General features: G+C 33.6%; 1 protein-coding gene across 3 annotated transcripts; it reads left to right on the plus strand.

Annotated features, from left to right (window-relative positions):
* Positions 1 to 4,855: 4,855 nt before the first annotated feature.
* LOC139086201 (sodium-coupled monocarboxylate transporter 1-like) lies at positions 4,856 to 12,345 on the plus strand. Of its 3 annotated transcripts, none has more exons than XM_070634572.1 (8): positions 4,856 to 5,069; positions 5,627 to 5,918; positions 8,252 to 8,278; positions 8,430 to 8,493; positions 8,610 to 8,668; positions 10,180 to 10,386; positions 10,510 to 11,442; positions 11,914 to 12,345. In XM_070634572.1, the coding sequence occupies exons 2-8, from the start codon at positions 5,725 to 5,727 to the stop codon at positions 12,224 to 12,226; spliced, it is 1,797 nt and encodes a 598-aa protein (XP_070490673.1). In that variant the 5' UTR covers positions 4,856 to 5,069; positions 5,627 to 5,724; the 3' UTR covers positions 12,227 to 12,345. The 3 variants fall into 3 exon arrangements, with proteins under 3 accessions (XP_070490673.1, XP_070490672.1, XP_070490674.1); XM_070634571.1 differs by having other exon boundaries at positions 4,856 to 5,051; XM_070634573.1 differs by having other exon boundaries at positions 4,856 to 5,051; positions 11,917 to 12,345.
* The last annotated feature ends 971 nt before the right edge of the window (positions 12,346 to 13,316 follow it).

Here is a 13,316-nt window from a genome sequence, read left to right on the forward strand (position 1 = left end):
CTAAACCATTGGTGTGCAACCTGTATGCCACGACATACTAGAAATATCATGAACCACATGCCGTGTGCGATTTCAGTCATGACTTATCACCAAGATGTGCCTCGAAAAATAAATGGTTGCCCACCACTGCCCTAATCACTCGTCTCCGACCATTCTCAAATCCTTTATCCCCCAACAAATCACTCCATGCTTGCTCCATGCGCCAAATAACTCAATCACTCTCCTTATTTACTTCCATACTTTCTTCCCTCGTCTTATGTTCACTGTGCACAGAACATGAATTATTCAACAACAAGTATCTGTTTTAATTCAATTAAGAGTAAAAAAAAATTAAATTTTTTCATGGTGCTTTTTATTCTTCTACTTCTAAAAAAATTTTTTATTCCTTTAACTGCCTCATGCCGACATCTCTTCTTGTTTTATTGTTTTCATAAGACAATTCATTTTCTATTCTTTGTTTTCTTATTGTTTTGAGAATATTATACTTTGGAGCTGCTTAAGAACAGCGCGTGGTCTGAGATTTTTTTTTTTGGAAAATTTTAATGAAAAATTGAGACTTTTTTGATGGAGTTTAGGGAACATGTGTGTCGTGGTCTTAATTTTGTGAGATTGGAGCTATTGATTGACATCCAGCAATCCTTAAATCGGCACAAATCCAGCCACGATCCATAAAATCTATATCTAAAATCCAGAAGCAAGAAGCACAACAGGAACTGAAATTTTAATTAAATTTTTAAAATGCCTCAAAATATTTTTTTGCGACATTTTTCAAAAACTCAATCACAGCAGAACTCAGCAGTTCACGTGCACTTAGCCTCGAGCTAAATTTAGCAACAGTAATTTCCATTCGCCATTCTCAGACCACTCATTTTACCAAATACATAAAGAAAATGGATAAATATTTCTCATAAAAATTAAACAAATTCAAAAATGTTGTGGAAGCATATTTTAAGGCATGCTCTGAAATTAGAATTTTATTATGCGTTCGTATTGGATACAGAGTTGTTGGGACGGTGGGTATGATGAAGGACTTAAGGATTTTTAGAAGATATTGACAGCTTGTTCCACTTGGTATCCTTTATTCCAATTTTTGAACATTAAAACCCTTAACATCAGCACTCATCTGATCTCTGGACAGTTTACTGAGGAAGATGTTCCAAGATTCCAACTCTGATTTCATTATGACTACAAAATATTTTGTTTATCTTTTTATTGTCCTTAGAGATTTTGTTAAATGTCGTACTTCAGAGTACGATAAGAATAACTTGACAAATTGCAATGAATTATTAAAAAATTCTCAGGATAACTAAGACAGTTTAGCAAATTTAACGAACACCGAAAATGTGGTATGATGATTTCTCTGTGATTAAAATTTAAATAGAGTAGACGAAACTTCACAAAGGAATTATTACAGATACTTGTAAAATCCAGCATTTATAATGGATTTACTACAAATTAATAAAAGATTCGTAGATTTCTACCGTAAGTGGGAGGTTGGGTAAGTTCAAATCTGATTCCAAAGCTGACCAAATGTCAAGTGCATCACTTCTCGTTGTATTCCCTGTGTAGGTGGGTCACTGAGTAGTTCTTTGTCGGTATATGCACTTGAAAGGATACATTATAACCCAAACCTGCCTGACGAGTGACAGCCTACAATTTACAACCCGTGCCGTATTTTTTTTGGAAAAGTTGGCATGCAGAAGCCACCAGTAAAGCCAGGTTAAAGAGAAATCTGACTTCCTTGACTGAGGCGCACGAAGGCCCATTGTCGCGCGTAGGGAATGTCTGAAGACAGCTCTATCCGATCGAACGTCTAGTTGTTAATTTTAAATTTGTGAAAATTGCGATGAACTTGTCTAATCTATAGTCAATAATTATGGTCAACAAAATGCAGCTTGTTCATGTACTTTGTTGATGCTACTTATATGACCAGCAATGAATTGCCCAAAGAAACCGAGACATAATCACTTAAATAATTCACAACTTTAACCAAAACTTCACCGACCAAACCTAAACTTCCTTTAAAATTAAGCTACTCAACATCTTCCCCTCAAAGTAAAATAAATCAATTAAATTTTCTTACATTCTCAAAATAGCCATAAAACAATTTATGTAAATATTTCCATAACATGATTAAAATTCAGCCACAATCATCAAATGTTTATGTCTAAACATAAAAAACTTTCCGTCCTTGTCCTTAAAAAATTTCATGACAATTTTTAATTTCTCTTTAAATTGTACATGCTTAACCAAGAAGAAGATGATTTGAAAAAATGTCTTAAAGACATAGACGAAGACGGAGACAGTGGAGAAAGTGGGTGGGATGGTTTTATAGATAATTAAGTTTTGTTTACATTTCACCGAGAACATGTATTTTATGGGTAAGAAAAAAAAAAGTTTCTATTTTTCTTCTTCATTCAGCCTCCAATTTTCATTATACATGAGTCGAGTTATTCTTTGTTGACTCAGCCATAGCCCGAAAATTTACAGTTATATAATAATTGATTGTGGTTTGATTATTGTGAGTAAGAAAAGGATTTTTTGAGCAGGAGGTTAGAATTGAGGTGACTAATTAGTTTAGATCGACAGAGTCATCATGGGTTCGAGTCCCAATAGAAGAAGAAGCATCTATTTCAAATAGTAGGAACTGGAATCATTGGTTAATTGTATGTTTATTCATAGGAATTTAAGTTGTCGGTCAGAATTACAATTAGACTGCCAACGATGTGAAGCAAAGTTTCCAGGTTCAGTTCAGACCAGGTACCAAAAGCCACGAAGAAAATGTCGAGTATATCGATCAAGATAAGACACTAATATATGCAGTACTAGGTGAATTTGCATGAATTGAAGGTCCTACCCTTGCGCTCCGCCTAAAACGAGTGTTACCATAAATCCTACATTCTTCCAACTACAATACTATAGAACTAGATCAGACTGCACCTGACTATACCAACAAAATCTTCCAGAATATGTCCTTGCTTAGCAACTTAGAATAGAACATAACGTAGAATTAGCGATCAATGATCTGTTCAACCATCCCAAAATCTCTACATAATGCCTATGTCCTTGATAAAACCAACAACGTCCAAATGGCATTGTTTGCGAATATCCTCAACACCCGCAAAGTCAAAACTACACTTACAGACTTCAATAACCCACAACATTGCAAAATCCTAAAGATTCCATCCTTCAGAACTAACTCATCACCAGCCCGAACATCCTCAATAACCTCAAATAATGAGCGACTATCTTTCTAGTACTCAAACATGTATCGTAGAAGTAGCAATAGAAGAAAATAAAGTAAAGAAGTATCAAAATGAAAAGAAAAATACTAAAAACAAGTGGATGCCCGTGGCATACTAAACATTATGATTATTATGATAAGAAAATGTGTGAGATGTTATAGGCAGGAGGAGGAGGATGGTATGGGATTGTAAAGAAATATACAAGGATACACACATGCCGAATATTATGCCACATATAATTTGTTTATGAGGGTGGCTTATTTGTATTTTGAGTTTATTTTATTTTTATTTTTGTTTCTTCTTTGACTTTTTCTGTTCTGTTCTCAATTTTGGTACGTTTAAGAATGTTTATTAAGTGAAAATTTCATTCTTGTTACTGTTTTTTTTTTTTTTTGGCAACTTCTTCTTATCTCTTTTTACAAGTTGATTATCTGATAATGTTGCATATGTTTATGTGTTTTGTGGGTTTGTTGTGGTAATTTTAAGGGGTTATGAACCTCAAAGTGCTGGAATTATTGGGAATCGTGTGATTTTTGATGGCATTTTGGGTGAGTTTTGGACGCAAAGCTTGAAGTCGACTTGGATTTTGAAAGATAAATTTGACTCAGATTAGCCTAAATCCAGAATTTGAAAGACTTGTGGAACCAGTGCTTAACTTCTGCTGAGGTCAAATACATGCTCTCAACAACCCCCTGAGCTACGTAAGATCACTTGTAGAACTTCAGATTCTGAAGAAGAAGTAGAACTACAGTTCTGGATGCTCCAGACTACCAAAATCGCACCAACTCTGCCAAATCGAATGTGTTCTAAATAGATAACTTATTATCCAAAAACACATTTTGTGAAGACGTGGGTTTGATTTAACAGAAGGAAGCCAGCGTAGGCCTCATCTGAAGAATTTCATGAATCACAGTTGATCTGTACGACCAGCGAAGCAAGTAATTAAGTAAAGTGAGTTTGAATCTCATCCAGATGCAGGTTTTTCAATATTAAATACTAAGCAAACTAGTTCTTCAGCATAATGGGTGTGCCCTAATGTTATCTCAGTTCCTAAACCCTTTACTTAGAAAAGCTTACAATTTAAAATTACTACAAATTCCAGAATAGCTTCAAAGATGCATTCATTCCCAACAATAACTCTATCAACCTTCCTACTTGTTGTATTTTTACAAAATTAAATTAAACAACAAAAAGTTTAAAAACCTTCCGCGTATTTTCTTTACATACACGTAATCAGATTATTAAGGAACACAAAAGAAAAGAAGTTAATACTTTATTGTTTTAAACGACAAACATTTACCGAAGATTACATGACAAAATATTTATCCATGAGAGATGAAAACGATCATTCTCATTTTAGCACACGATATAGTCGTGCCTTTTTGAAGCTTATTTGCTGACTTGAACAAAAAAAAAGTGTAATTTAATCATAAATAATTCATTCATGTTTGTTAAAGAGAGTGATTTTCATTTCTTATCTTTATTAATCTAAATCGTCATCGTCCTACGCTCAAGACTGATAAAAAAGAGTTCAAGTTCATGTACATTTTTATGGGATGATATATAAAATAGCTGATTTTACGAGAAAACTTTCTCATTCAAGCGTAAGCTTTTAAGTTCAGTGGGTGCAATTCTAATTTTGAGGTTTTTTTTTTCTTTTTTTGTCTTTTTGGAACAATGGTGATAGCGTAACAATCGCATAAAATCACTCGCTTGTGAAGTGAAAATAAAATTTACCGTGTGTGTATTTTGTCGCATTTGTTGAAAACGAACGAGAGACGAAAAAAAAATCAATTTATTTGCGGGGTCTGTGATGATGTTGAAGTGATTTTATCAGATAATTTTTTGGGATATTCTGGTGGATAATCAGAGAAATGTGGACTATGCATTGCCATTTTGTGGATTATTAAATGAATTCGACTCTAGAGAGCCTCATTCGACTCTTGAGAGCCTCATTCGACTCTTGAGAGACTCATTTGACCTTAGAGAGCCTCATTCGACTCTAGATAGCCTCATTTGACCTTAGAGAGCCTCATTCGACTCTAGAGAGCCTCATTCGACCCTATAGAGCCTCATTTGATCCTAGAGAGCCTCATTCAAATCTAAAGAGCCTCACTCGACTATATAGAGCCTCAATTGACTCTAAAAAGCCTCACTCAACTCTCAAGTGTCTTACTCGACTCTAATTGAGCCTCATTCAACCTTAAAGAGCCTCATTTGACTCTAGAGAACCTCATACAACCTTGAAGATCCCAAAGCAAGATGCCAACCAATAATTTCCTGTGAATTCCCAAGCATATTCCCTCCTGATATCTCCCAAAAATCCCAAAACATTATCAAAAAAATCTGACAAAAACCACTTCAATCAATTTACTCCCTAGTGTGTGTGCGACTTAAATTGCGATAAATCCAATTAAATAATTAAGACTCAAAACAATAATAAGAAGTACAACACGAAAAGTAATTAAAAATCATAGAAATGGAAAATTCAAAGGAAAAATTAAGCTTCTCAAGTGTTGATTACATTTTATTTGCAACAATGATGCTTTTATCATTTCTCATTGGACTCTACTATGGATTCTTTGCAAAACGAAAGCAAAATACAACATCTGAGTATCTACTCGGTAGCAAGAAGTTGAAGGTGTGGCCAACAGCAATCAGCTTAACTGCAACGTAAGGCAACAAATATAAAAAAAAAATTTAATTAAATGTTAAATGATTTATGTTATAATAATAAATATAGAGCTTCTCTTAGGGGGTTGTTTTGGTATGAATTGTGCGGTAGAAAATTACATGAAATATTTATTGAAGTATGTACATTAAATAAGCAGCAGCTACTGTGTCTTGATGTGAGAATGAATGCTTATTATTCAAGGCATCTCATATATATTATATCCTAACTCTTGTGGGGATATATGAAAATGAGATAAATTCTTCATTTTAATTTGTTGCCTGCATTCTATACATAATTTGGCATTGAGGTTTAATAGGAATTTTAGATGTTGTAGTTAAATAACATGTTGCAGGATATGATTTTTTAGTTATTAAAAAATTATTTTGTAAAAGAATTTTTGAGTTAACATGGATTAATGGTGTAGGTCAAATTGGATGTAATTGAGATGATGTGTGTATGTGATTAATTTGAAATGTTGGTAAATTTAATTAAGTTATTGGGGAATGATTGGTATTGTGCTGCATTATTAGACATTTGGGCTAGTGTTGTCTAAAATATGACAAAGATGTAAATACATTCGAAGAGCTAAAGTCGGTCAAACGATCCAAAATTCGGCATCAGGTAGTCGTGACCAGAGTTGGCAGACTTTGGAGTCCGGACTTTCAAAGTCCGGACTTTTGGGACTTTGACTTTGGGACACTCCACTTTTTTTTCTCAAAGTCCGGACTCCACTTTAAAGTCCTGCCAACTCTGGCCGTGACACTAATTTGTTGATGCATTCGATTTAAATCCGGCAACATGCCAGAGTCATGAGAATCTGGTAACGGATTTCGAATCGATTGACTGACTAGTGCTCTAATACCAATTGATATCCTGTTTAAATCAAGTTTGAATCTTTTGGCATAATGTGGTTAGAACAGTAAGACGCACTTCTAATGTTTTAAACATTTGTATCAAATAAAACACTTTACTTTCTATAGTCAAACTTTTATTTCGTCTTATAATTATTTCGATAGCAATGCTACCATCTTCAAAGACTTTTTGATACTGAGAAAAAAATTGAGCTTTTCTCAAAAGCTTCCCCGCTTCTCTATTGAAGCGTAGTCAAAGAGCTTCGAACTTATTGGGGGCTCCCCTGTGTTCACCAAATTTTCTCCCTTAGCTATGAGGATACTTTCCCATGCGTCAAGGTGTAGGGGATTCTGAATTTCCTTGAGAACTGTATATTCTCCCATTGCGTGCTTCTCCATTATACAATGCTGTGCCATCGCCGACTTTTCTTCCTGCTTCAGCCTCAGTGCTCTTTCATGCTCCTTAATCCTTGTCTCTATTCTACGTTTTGTCTGGCCAACATAATTACCTTCACAATCTCTGCATGCTATATTGTAAACACCTGAAACCTCCATTTTTGGCCTCTTCTTCTTGACATTTCCTATGAGGCTCCTCAAATTTCCTTTACTGTGATACACCGTATTCACACCATGTTTCTTTAATCTGTTGGTGAGTCTGTTCGTCAAGTTGTTGTGGAACGGAATTGAGACGTATCTAGCCTTGCATACTGTAGTCATTCCTTCTGATCTCTTTCCTCTGTCCACTTTCGACAAGGGTTTTAGTGTTGTGCACCTCTTCCGCTCATGTCTCTCTCTGTGTTTCCGATTGATTTTTCTGATCACTAATGGCTGCTGAAGTCTCGACTGAGACAAAATTCCAAACGATCAATTCTGAAAAGCACATGGTGTAGAAGTGATGAAGATTCCAAAGCTAAGGCAGTATGACTTTAGCCTGGAATCGATTCGATCATCTCAGCGGCTTATTCATAGGGAGGTTGACTCCTACCCTCACTCTCTTCCTCTGAAAACGCTGCAGAGATCATTAAAACATTCCCAATCTTCCTCAACCTCCCTAGCTATGTTTCTGATTAAGCACGCGGGACTTGGCTCAGATTTTGCTTCTTACTTCCACCATGTGCCTTCCTGATAATCAGATAGAATTCAATGTCTCTAAATGTCTCCTTACAGTACTAAAGCTAGATTCCATCCAAATTCATTAAAACACATCCAAAATCCACATAAAACTCACCTCACCAAACACCCATAATTCCAAATGACCAAACAATTCCAAAACACACAATAGATATAATGAATCTAATATTTTCACGCAACATTAACAGTAATATTATACCACAAACTAATTGACAACCCTAATTTCTCCGACACATAATCCTCAAATTTATATATATTTTTTATATAATTCCATAAAAAAGAAGCTAAAGGCGTTAAAACTAAATAATTTAGTGCTTTTAAAAATTTTTTTCCTTTTTCTTTCATTACAGCCATATCTCCGCAACTACTCTATTAGGGTGAGTCCGAGCAACAAAAGCTTAAATTAAACTTAATGATCCGAGGATAGAATTTATTGCAATTATTTTTTTATTCTTTTACTTTTATGTGCAAAAAAAAAATCCACAAACATAAATGTGTTCATATTTTATAATGACGATGGCTTTTCAGTGTACCAGCCGAGATGTATAAATACGGTACACAATATTGGGCTTGTGCTATATCCGGTCTTATTGTAAGCGATCTAATAAATTTTAAAATTTTAAAATTAAGGAGGATTTTTCACTCTAATTGCTTTTTATCTTTATCTATGACTGTTTTTGCTTTTCTATCCTATTTCACACACAACAGGTTACAGTCTCGGTGTGCTATGTGTATCTACCAGTTTTTCATGATATCAGTTCTGCATCGTAAGTATGAAATCGCTTTTTGTCTCACAAATGCATACTTTGTGATGATACAAGTTTAAATATTTGTTTTGTCGGTTGAATGACTTCGAGATTATGTCTGCAAAAATATTATTTTTTATTTTCTTGTAAATTTTACTGTCAAATGCAAGATTTTTTGCGTTGAGTTATCTGTATTTGATTTGCGTCATAAGATATGAAAAAGAAAGTTCAATGGAAATGTTTTGATTCATTTTAAATCTCTTTTTTCGGAATACTTTGGAACAAATTTAGAAAGCTTATGATTTACGAGATTATGATATTCGGAGTTTTGAAAGCTTTTGGAGCTTGAAGTATATTAAGGCTTTTGATTTCCAAATTTCTATAAGCATTCGATTATGTAAATTTAGAAGCTTTCAATTTTCAAAAATTAGAAACTTTTGTATTTCGAAATTCAAAAACTTTTGGTTTTCGAAATACAAAAGTTTCCCATTTTCGAAGTTTAAATTGATTCTCAAAATTAAAAAGCTTAATATTCTCAAAAATCAAAAGTTTGCAATTTTAAAATTTTAAAACCACTTGATTTTTGAAATTTAAAGCTTTTAGTTTTTCGAAATTTAAAGCTTTTAGTTTTTCGAAATTGATAAGCTTTTAGTTTTTCTAAATTGATAAGCTTTTAGTTTCTCGAAATTGATAAGCTTTTGGATTCTAGAAATTTGAAAGTTTTCAATTTTCGAAATTCCAAAAGATTTCTTTTTTGGAAATTAATAAGCTTTTGAATTTTAAAAGCTTTTGATTTTCGAAATTTAGAAGCTTTAGGTTTTCGAAATTTAGAAGCTTTCGATTTTCGAAATTAATAAGCTTTCATTTTTCAAAATTTGGAAGTTTTCGATTTTCGAAATTTAAAAGCTTTCGACTTTCGAAATTTATCAGATTTCGATTTTTGAAATTTCAAAGCTTCCGATTTTCGAAATTTAAGAGCTTTCGATTTTCGAAATTTCAAAGCTTGCGATTTTCTAAATTTGGAAGCTTTCGATTTTCGAATTTTTAAAAGCTTTCGATTTTTGAAATTTAAAAGCTTTCGACATTCGAAATTTATCAGTTTTCGATTTTCGATTTTTCAAAGCTTGGGATTTTCGAATTTTTAAAAGCTTTCGATTTTCGAAATTTAAAAGCTTTCCATTTATGAAATATAAAATTTTTCAATTTTCGAAATTTGGAAGCTTTCGATTTCCGAAATTTAAAAGCTTTTCATTTTCGAAATTAAATAAACTCCCGAAATTACAATTATAAAAAGCTTTTAAAATTCAAAGCAATCAAAGCTTTTGAATAAAATCACATCCGATCATTGAAAAGTTCCTCATCCGTACCCAACTTCTTCCTCACAAAGCAAACTAAATCATCCACAAAAGCTCTTAATACCACGAACGAAATCCTCATGTGTAACATTAACTTTCCCTAACATATACCCTTCTCATTTTCTTTTATCATTTTTCAGATTTTCAATTTTCATAAATTCCGATTTCCATTCACAGGTGCTATGAATATCTAGAGCGTCGCTATAATCATCAAGTGCGTCAAATTGCAAGTTTTCTCTATTTCATATATGTCGTAATTTTGAGTCCATTGCTATGCTACACACCAGCATTAGCTTTCTCGCAAGTGTCTGGAATAAATTTGCACTATATAACACCGATTTTAGTATTTGTTTGTGTCTTTTATACAACCTTTGGTGGAATACGGTGAGTCATGCTTATAGCTTGTTGTAGCAATTTAATTTACAATCCACATTCAGAGCCAATTTTCCATTGAAATTTATAACCCATTTTTTTATATCTCCCCCGTTTCAATATGCGCGCATACAGTGCTGTTGTTTGGACAGATACACTGCAATTTTCAGCAATGATTCTCGCCGTATGTGTCGTTATGGTATTGGGTACAAAGGAAGTTGGTGGAATTGAAAATGTATTCACAATAGCAAACGATGGTGGTCGTCTAATTTGGTTCAATGTCGATCCAAATCCCTTCTTAAGAAGTACATTTTGGATGGTATCAATTGGATTGACATCAATGTGGATATCAAATGTTGGCATAACACCGGAATGTGTACAACGATTTGTTGCCATACCCAAAATCAAAGATGCACAAAAGGTCGTATGGATATTTGGTATTGGACATATATTCATCAAATTGTTCTCCGTCTACAATGGACTATTGATCTTTGCCAAATATTCAGTGGCAAAATGTGATCCAATTTTTAATGGTGATGTGAAGAAATATGACCAAATATTTCCATACTATGTTATGGATGTTGCTAGAAAAATACCCGGTTTACCAGGTCTATTTATTGTCGGTGCATTGAGTGCCGCATTAAGTTCAATGTCATCATGTCTCAATTCACTCTCGGGTACAGCATATGAGGATTTTATTCGACCATATTTCCCAAATGCCACAGAAAAGCAAGCCAGTACAACAATGAAAATTCTAACATTCTCAATTGGATGTATCTGTTTTATACTTGTTTTTGTTGTTGAGCATTTAGGTGGTGTCTTTAGTATTGGAATTGCATTTTCTGGTATCACATCGGGTACACTGTTGGGATTATTCACAATGGGTATGGTCTCAAGACGATTTAATACAACAGGTGCATTATGGGGATCAATAATATCATTGGTTGTGGTTAGTTTTATAATGATTGGTGCACAAATCAATATCTATAGAGGAAATTTACAGTATGAGTCATTGCCATTTAATGTCGAACAATGTACACAAATGCTTCAGCAATCAAATGTGACTAAGTGAGTGCACTTTATGGGTATTGTATTGATTTGAGTGAGGAATGAGCACTTGTGGGGATGATTATGATTAGACTTTTGGGAATTATTGTGATTTTCACCGATTTTCAATAGAAAATTGTCAGATTTCTGTAAATTTATCAAAACTCACCTGAATCTTGATTGTTTCTTTCGTCCTTCTAGTTCTTATTGATGTTTATGCTTAGATCTTGGTCTTAGAATCACTTTTAGATCATAATAATCACTAAATTCACTCAAAAACACACTTTTACAAAAAAGGGCGTACTACTACGTTAATTCAATAAAATTTGAATCTCGAAAGTCCGTTAATTCAAAAATTCAATATTTTAACGATATTGAAGCATTAATTTGAACGAAAACAGTCCAATAGTTCCTTCCAAGTGCTCATCCCTTCCCAAATTCAATTTTCTACAACTTCATCCCACATCTTGGCTTATTTTATATTTTTTGCAGTAGTTTGATGAACTCAACAATTGCAACAAAGACTCATTATTGTGAGAACGAAAACTTCAACAACGAATCAGTACATTGGATATTTCGTATTAACTACATGTACTATAGCTTAATTGGCACAATTCTCGTTGCTGTTTGCGGATATCCGATATCAATACTAACTGGTGGTGTTAAAGATCTTGATGAGAAGTTACTTGCACCAATGTTCAGGCATAAACAAAAACTTGATGTCGATAAAGTTCCAATTGAAATGAAATTTATTGAATATGGTGATGAAATTGAGAATCTCAAGGATAAAAAATATTATGATTGAATGTATTGTTGATATAATTGGTGTTATTATGATATGTTTATGTATGATCACGAATATGAAATTTTATACTCATTCGTATTGTGATTTATGACATGAATAAAGTGATGACTGATGAAATATTCATTTTTATTTAATGTCGGGATTCTCGCTTGGGGTTGGTTTCAAGGTCATACTCTTAAATCAAAGTAGGACGCAGCATGACAACTCTTATTTCAAAGGAAAACTCTAAAAAAGGACTAGATAATATATAGGATAAAAAGAATAATAATAGAGTTCAGATGAATGGTGGGATTATTGGTCAGACTGACAGTCGGATTGGTGATCGGCTTAGCGGTCGAACTGAAACTCGGAATAGAGTTCGAATAGGAAGTCGGACTACCATTTGAATTGGAAATCGGACTGGCGGTCGGGATAGAAATCGGACTAGCGGTCGGATTGAAGGTCGGACTAGTGGTTGGATTGGAGGTTAGACTAACGGCCGGATCGGAAGTCGAATTAGCGACTGGATTGAGGTCGGATTAGCAGACAGATTGCAGATCAGATTGAAAGTCGGACTAATGATCGAATTGGAGGTCGGACTAGTGTTCGGATTAATGTTTATACTAGAGATTGAACTAGTGGTCAATCTAAATTTACTACCAATCTAAAATGTATTCCTAACAACCTTCAATTTGTAGCAATTTGTCTAAACATTGTCAAAAATTACCAGAAACAACTTAAAAAACACAACAATAACAACCTCAAAATACAACAATTTTCCAAATTTCTTCCAAACAAGCCTTAAACTCGTTACCAAAAAAACAATTTAATAATTCTGTTAACATGTAAATTACAAGAATTTTTCCCAACTTACTTGTAACTGATGTTTAAATAAAAAAATAAACATTTCCCTTGTTCAACTCATCCAAGCAGCAATCCCTGAGCTCATATGTTATATCTAAAAAAGAATAAATTCATTTTCCTGCGTTAATTGAGAAATTAAAACTTTATCTTTCATTGTGTTTCTTCATCTTCTTCCTCTACCCTGAGTGTCAACATCATATCGTCGTCGTCGTCGTTATAGTAATATTTATTATTTCTGGAGCATTGC

Source organism: Chironomus tepperi, unplaced genomic scaffold, assembly GCF_022539635.2.
Source record: "Chironomus tepperi strain 1889 unplaced genomic scaffold, CSIRO-AGI_Ctep_v1 contig_85, whole genome shotgun sequence".
Lineage (NCBI taxonomy): Eukaryota > Metazoa > Arthropoda > Insecta > Diptera > Chironomidae > Chironomus > Chironomus tepperi.

Excerpts from the sequence above, each read along its gene's own strand:
- LOC139086201 (XM_070634572.1), top strand. The coding sequence starts at position 5,725 with ATGGAAAATTCAAAGGAAAAATTAAGCTTCTCAAGTGTTGATTACATT. Across the intron at positions 5,919-8,251 it reads GCAATCAGCTTAACTGCAAC|CCATATCTCCGCAACTACTC; the intron begins GTAAGGCAACAA and ends CTTTCATTACAG. Across the intron at positions 11,443-11,913 it reads CAGCAATCAAATGTGACTAA|TAGTTTGATGAACTCAACAA; the intron begins GTGAGTGCACTT and ends TATTTTTTGCAG.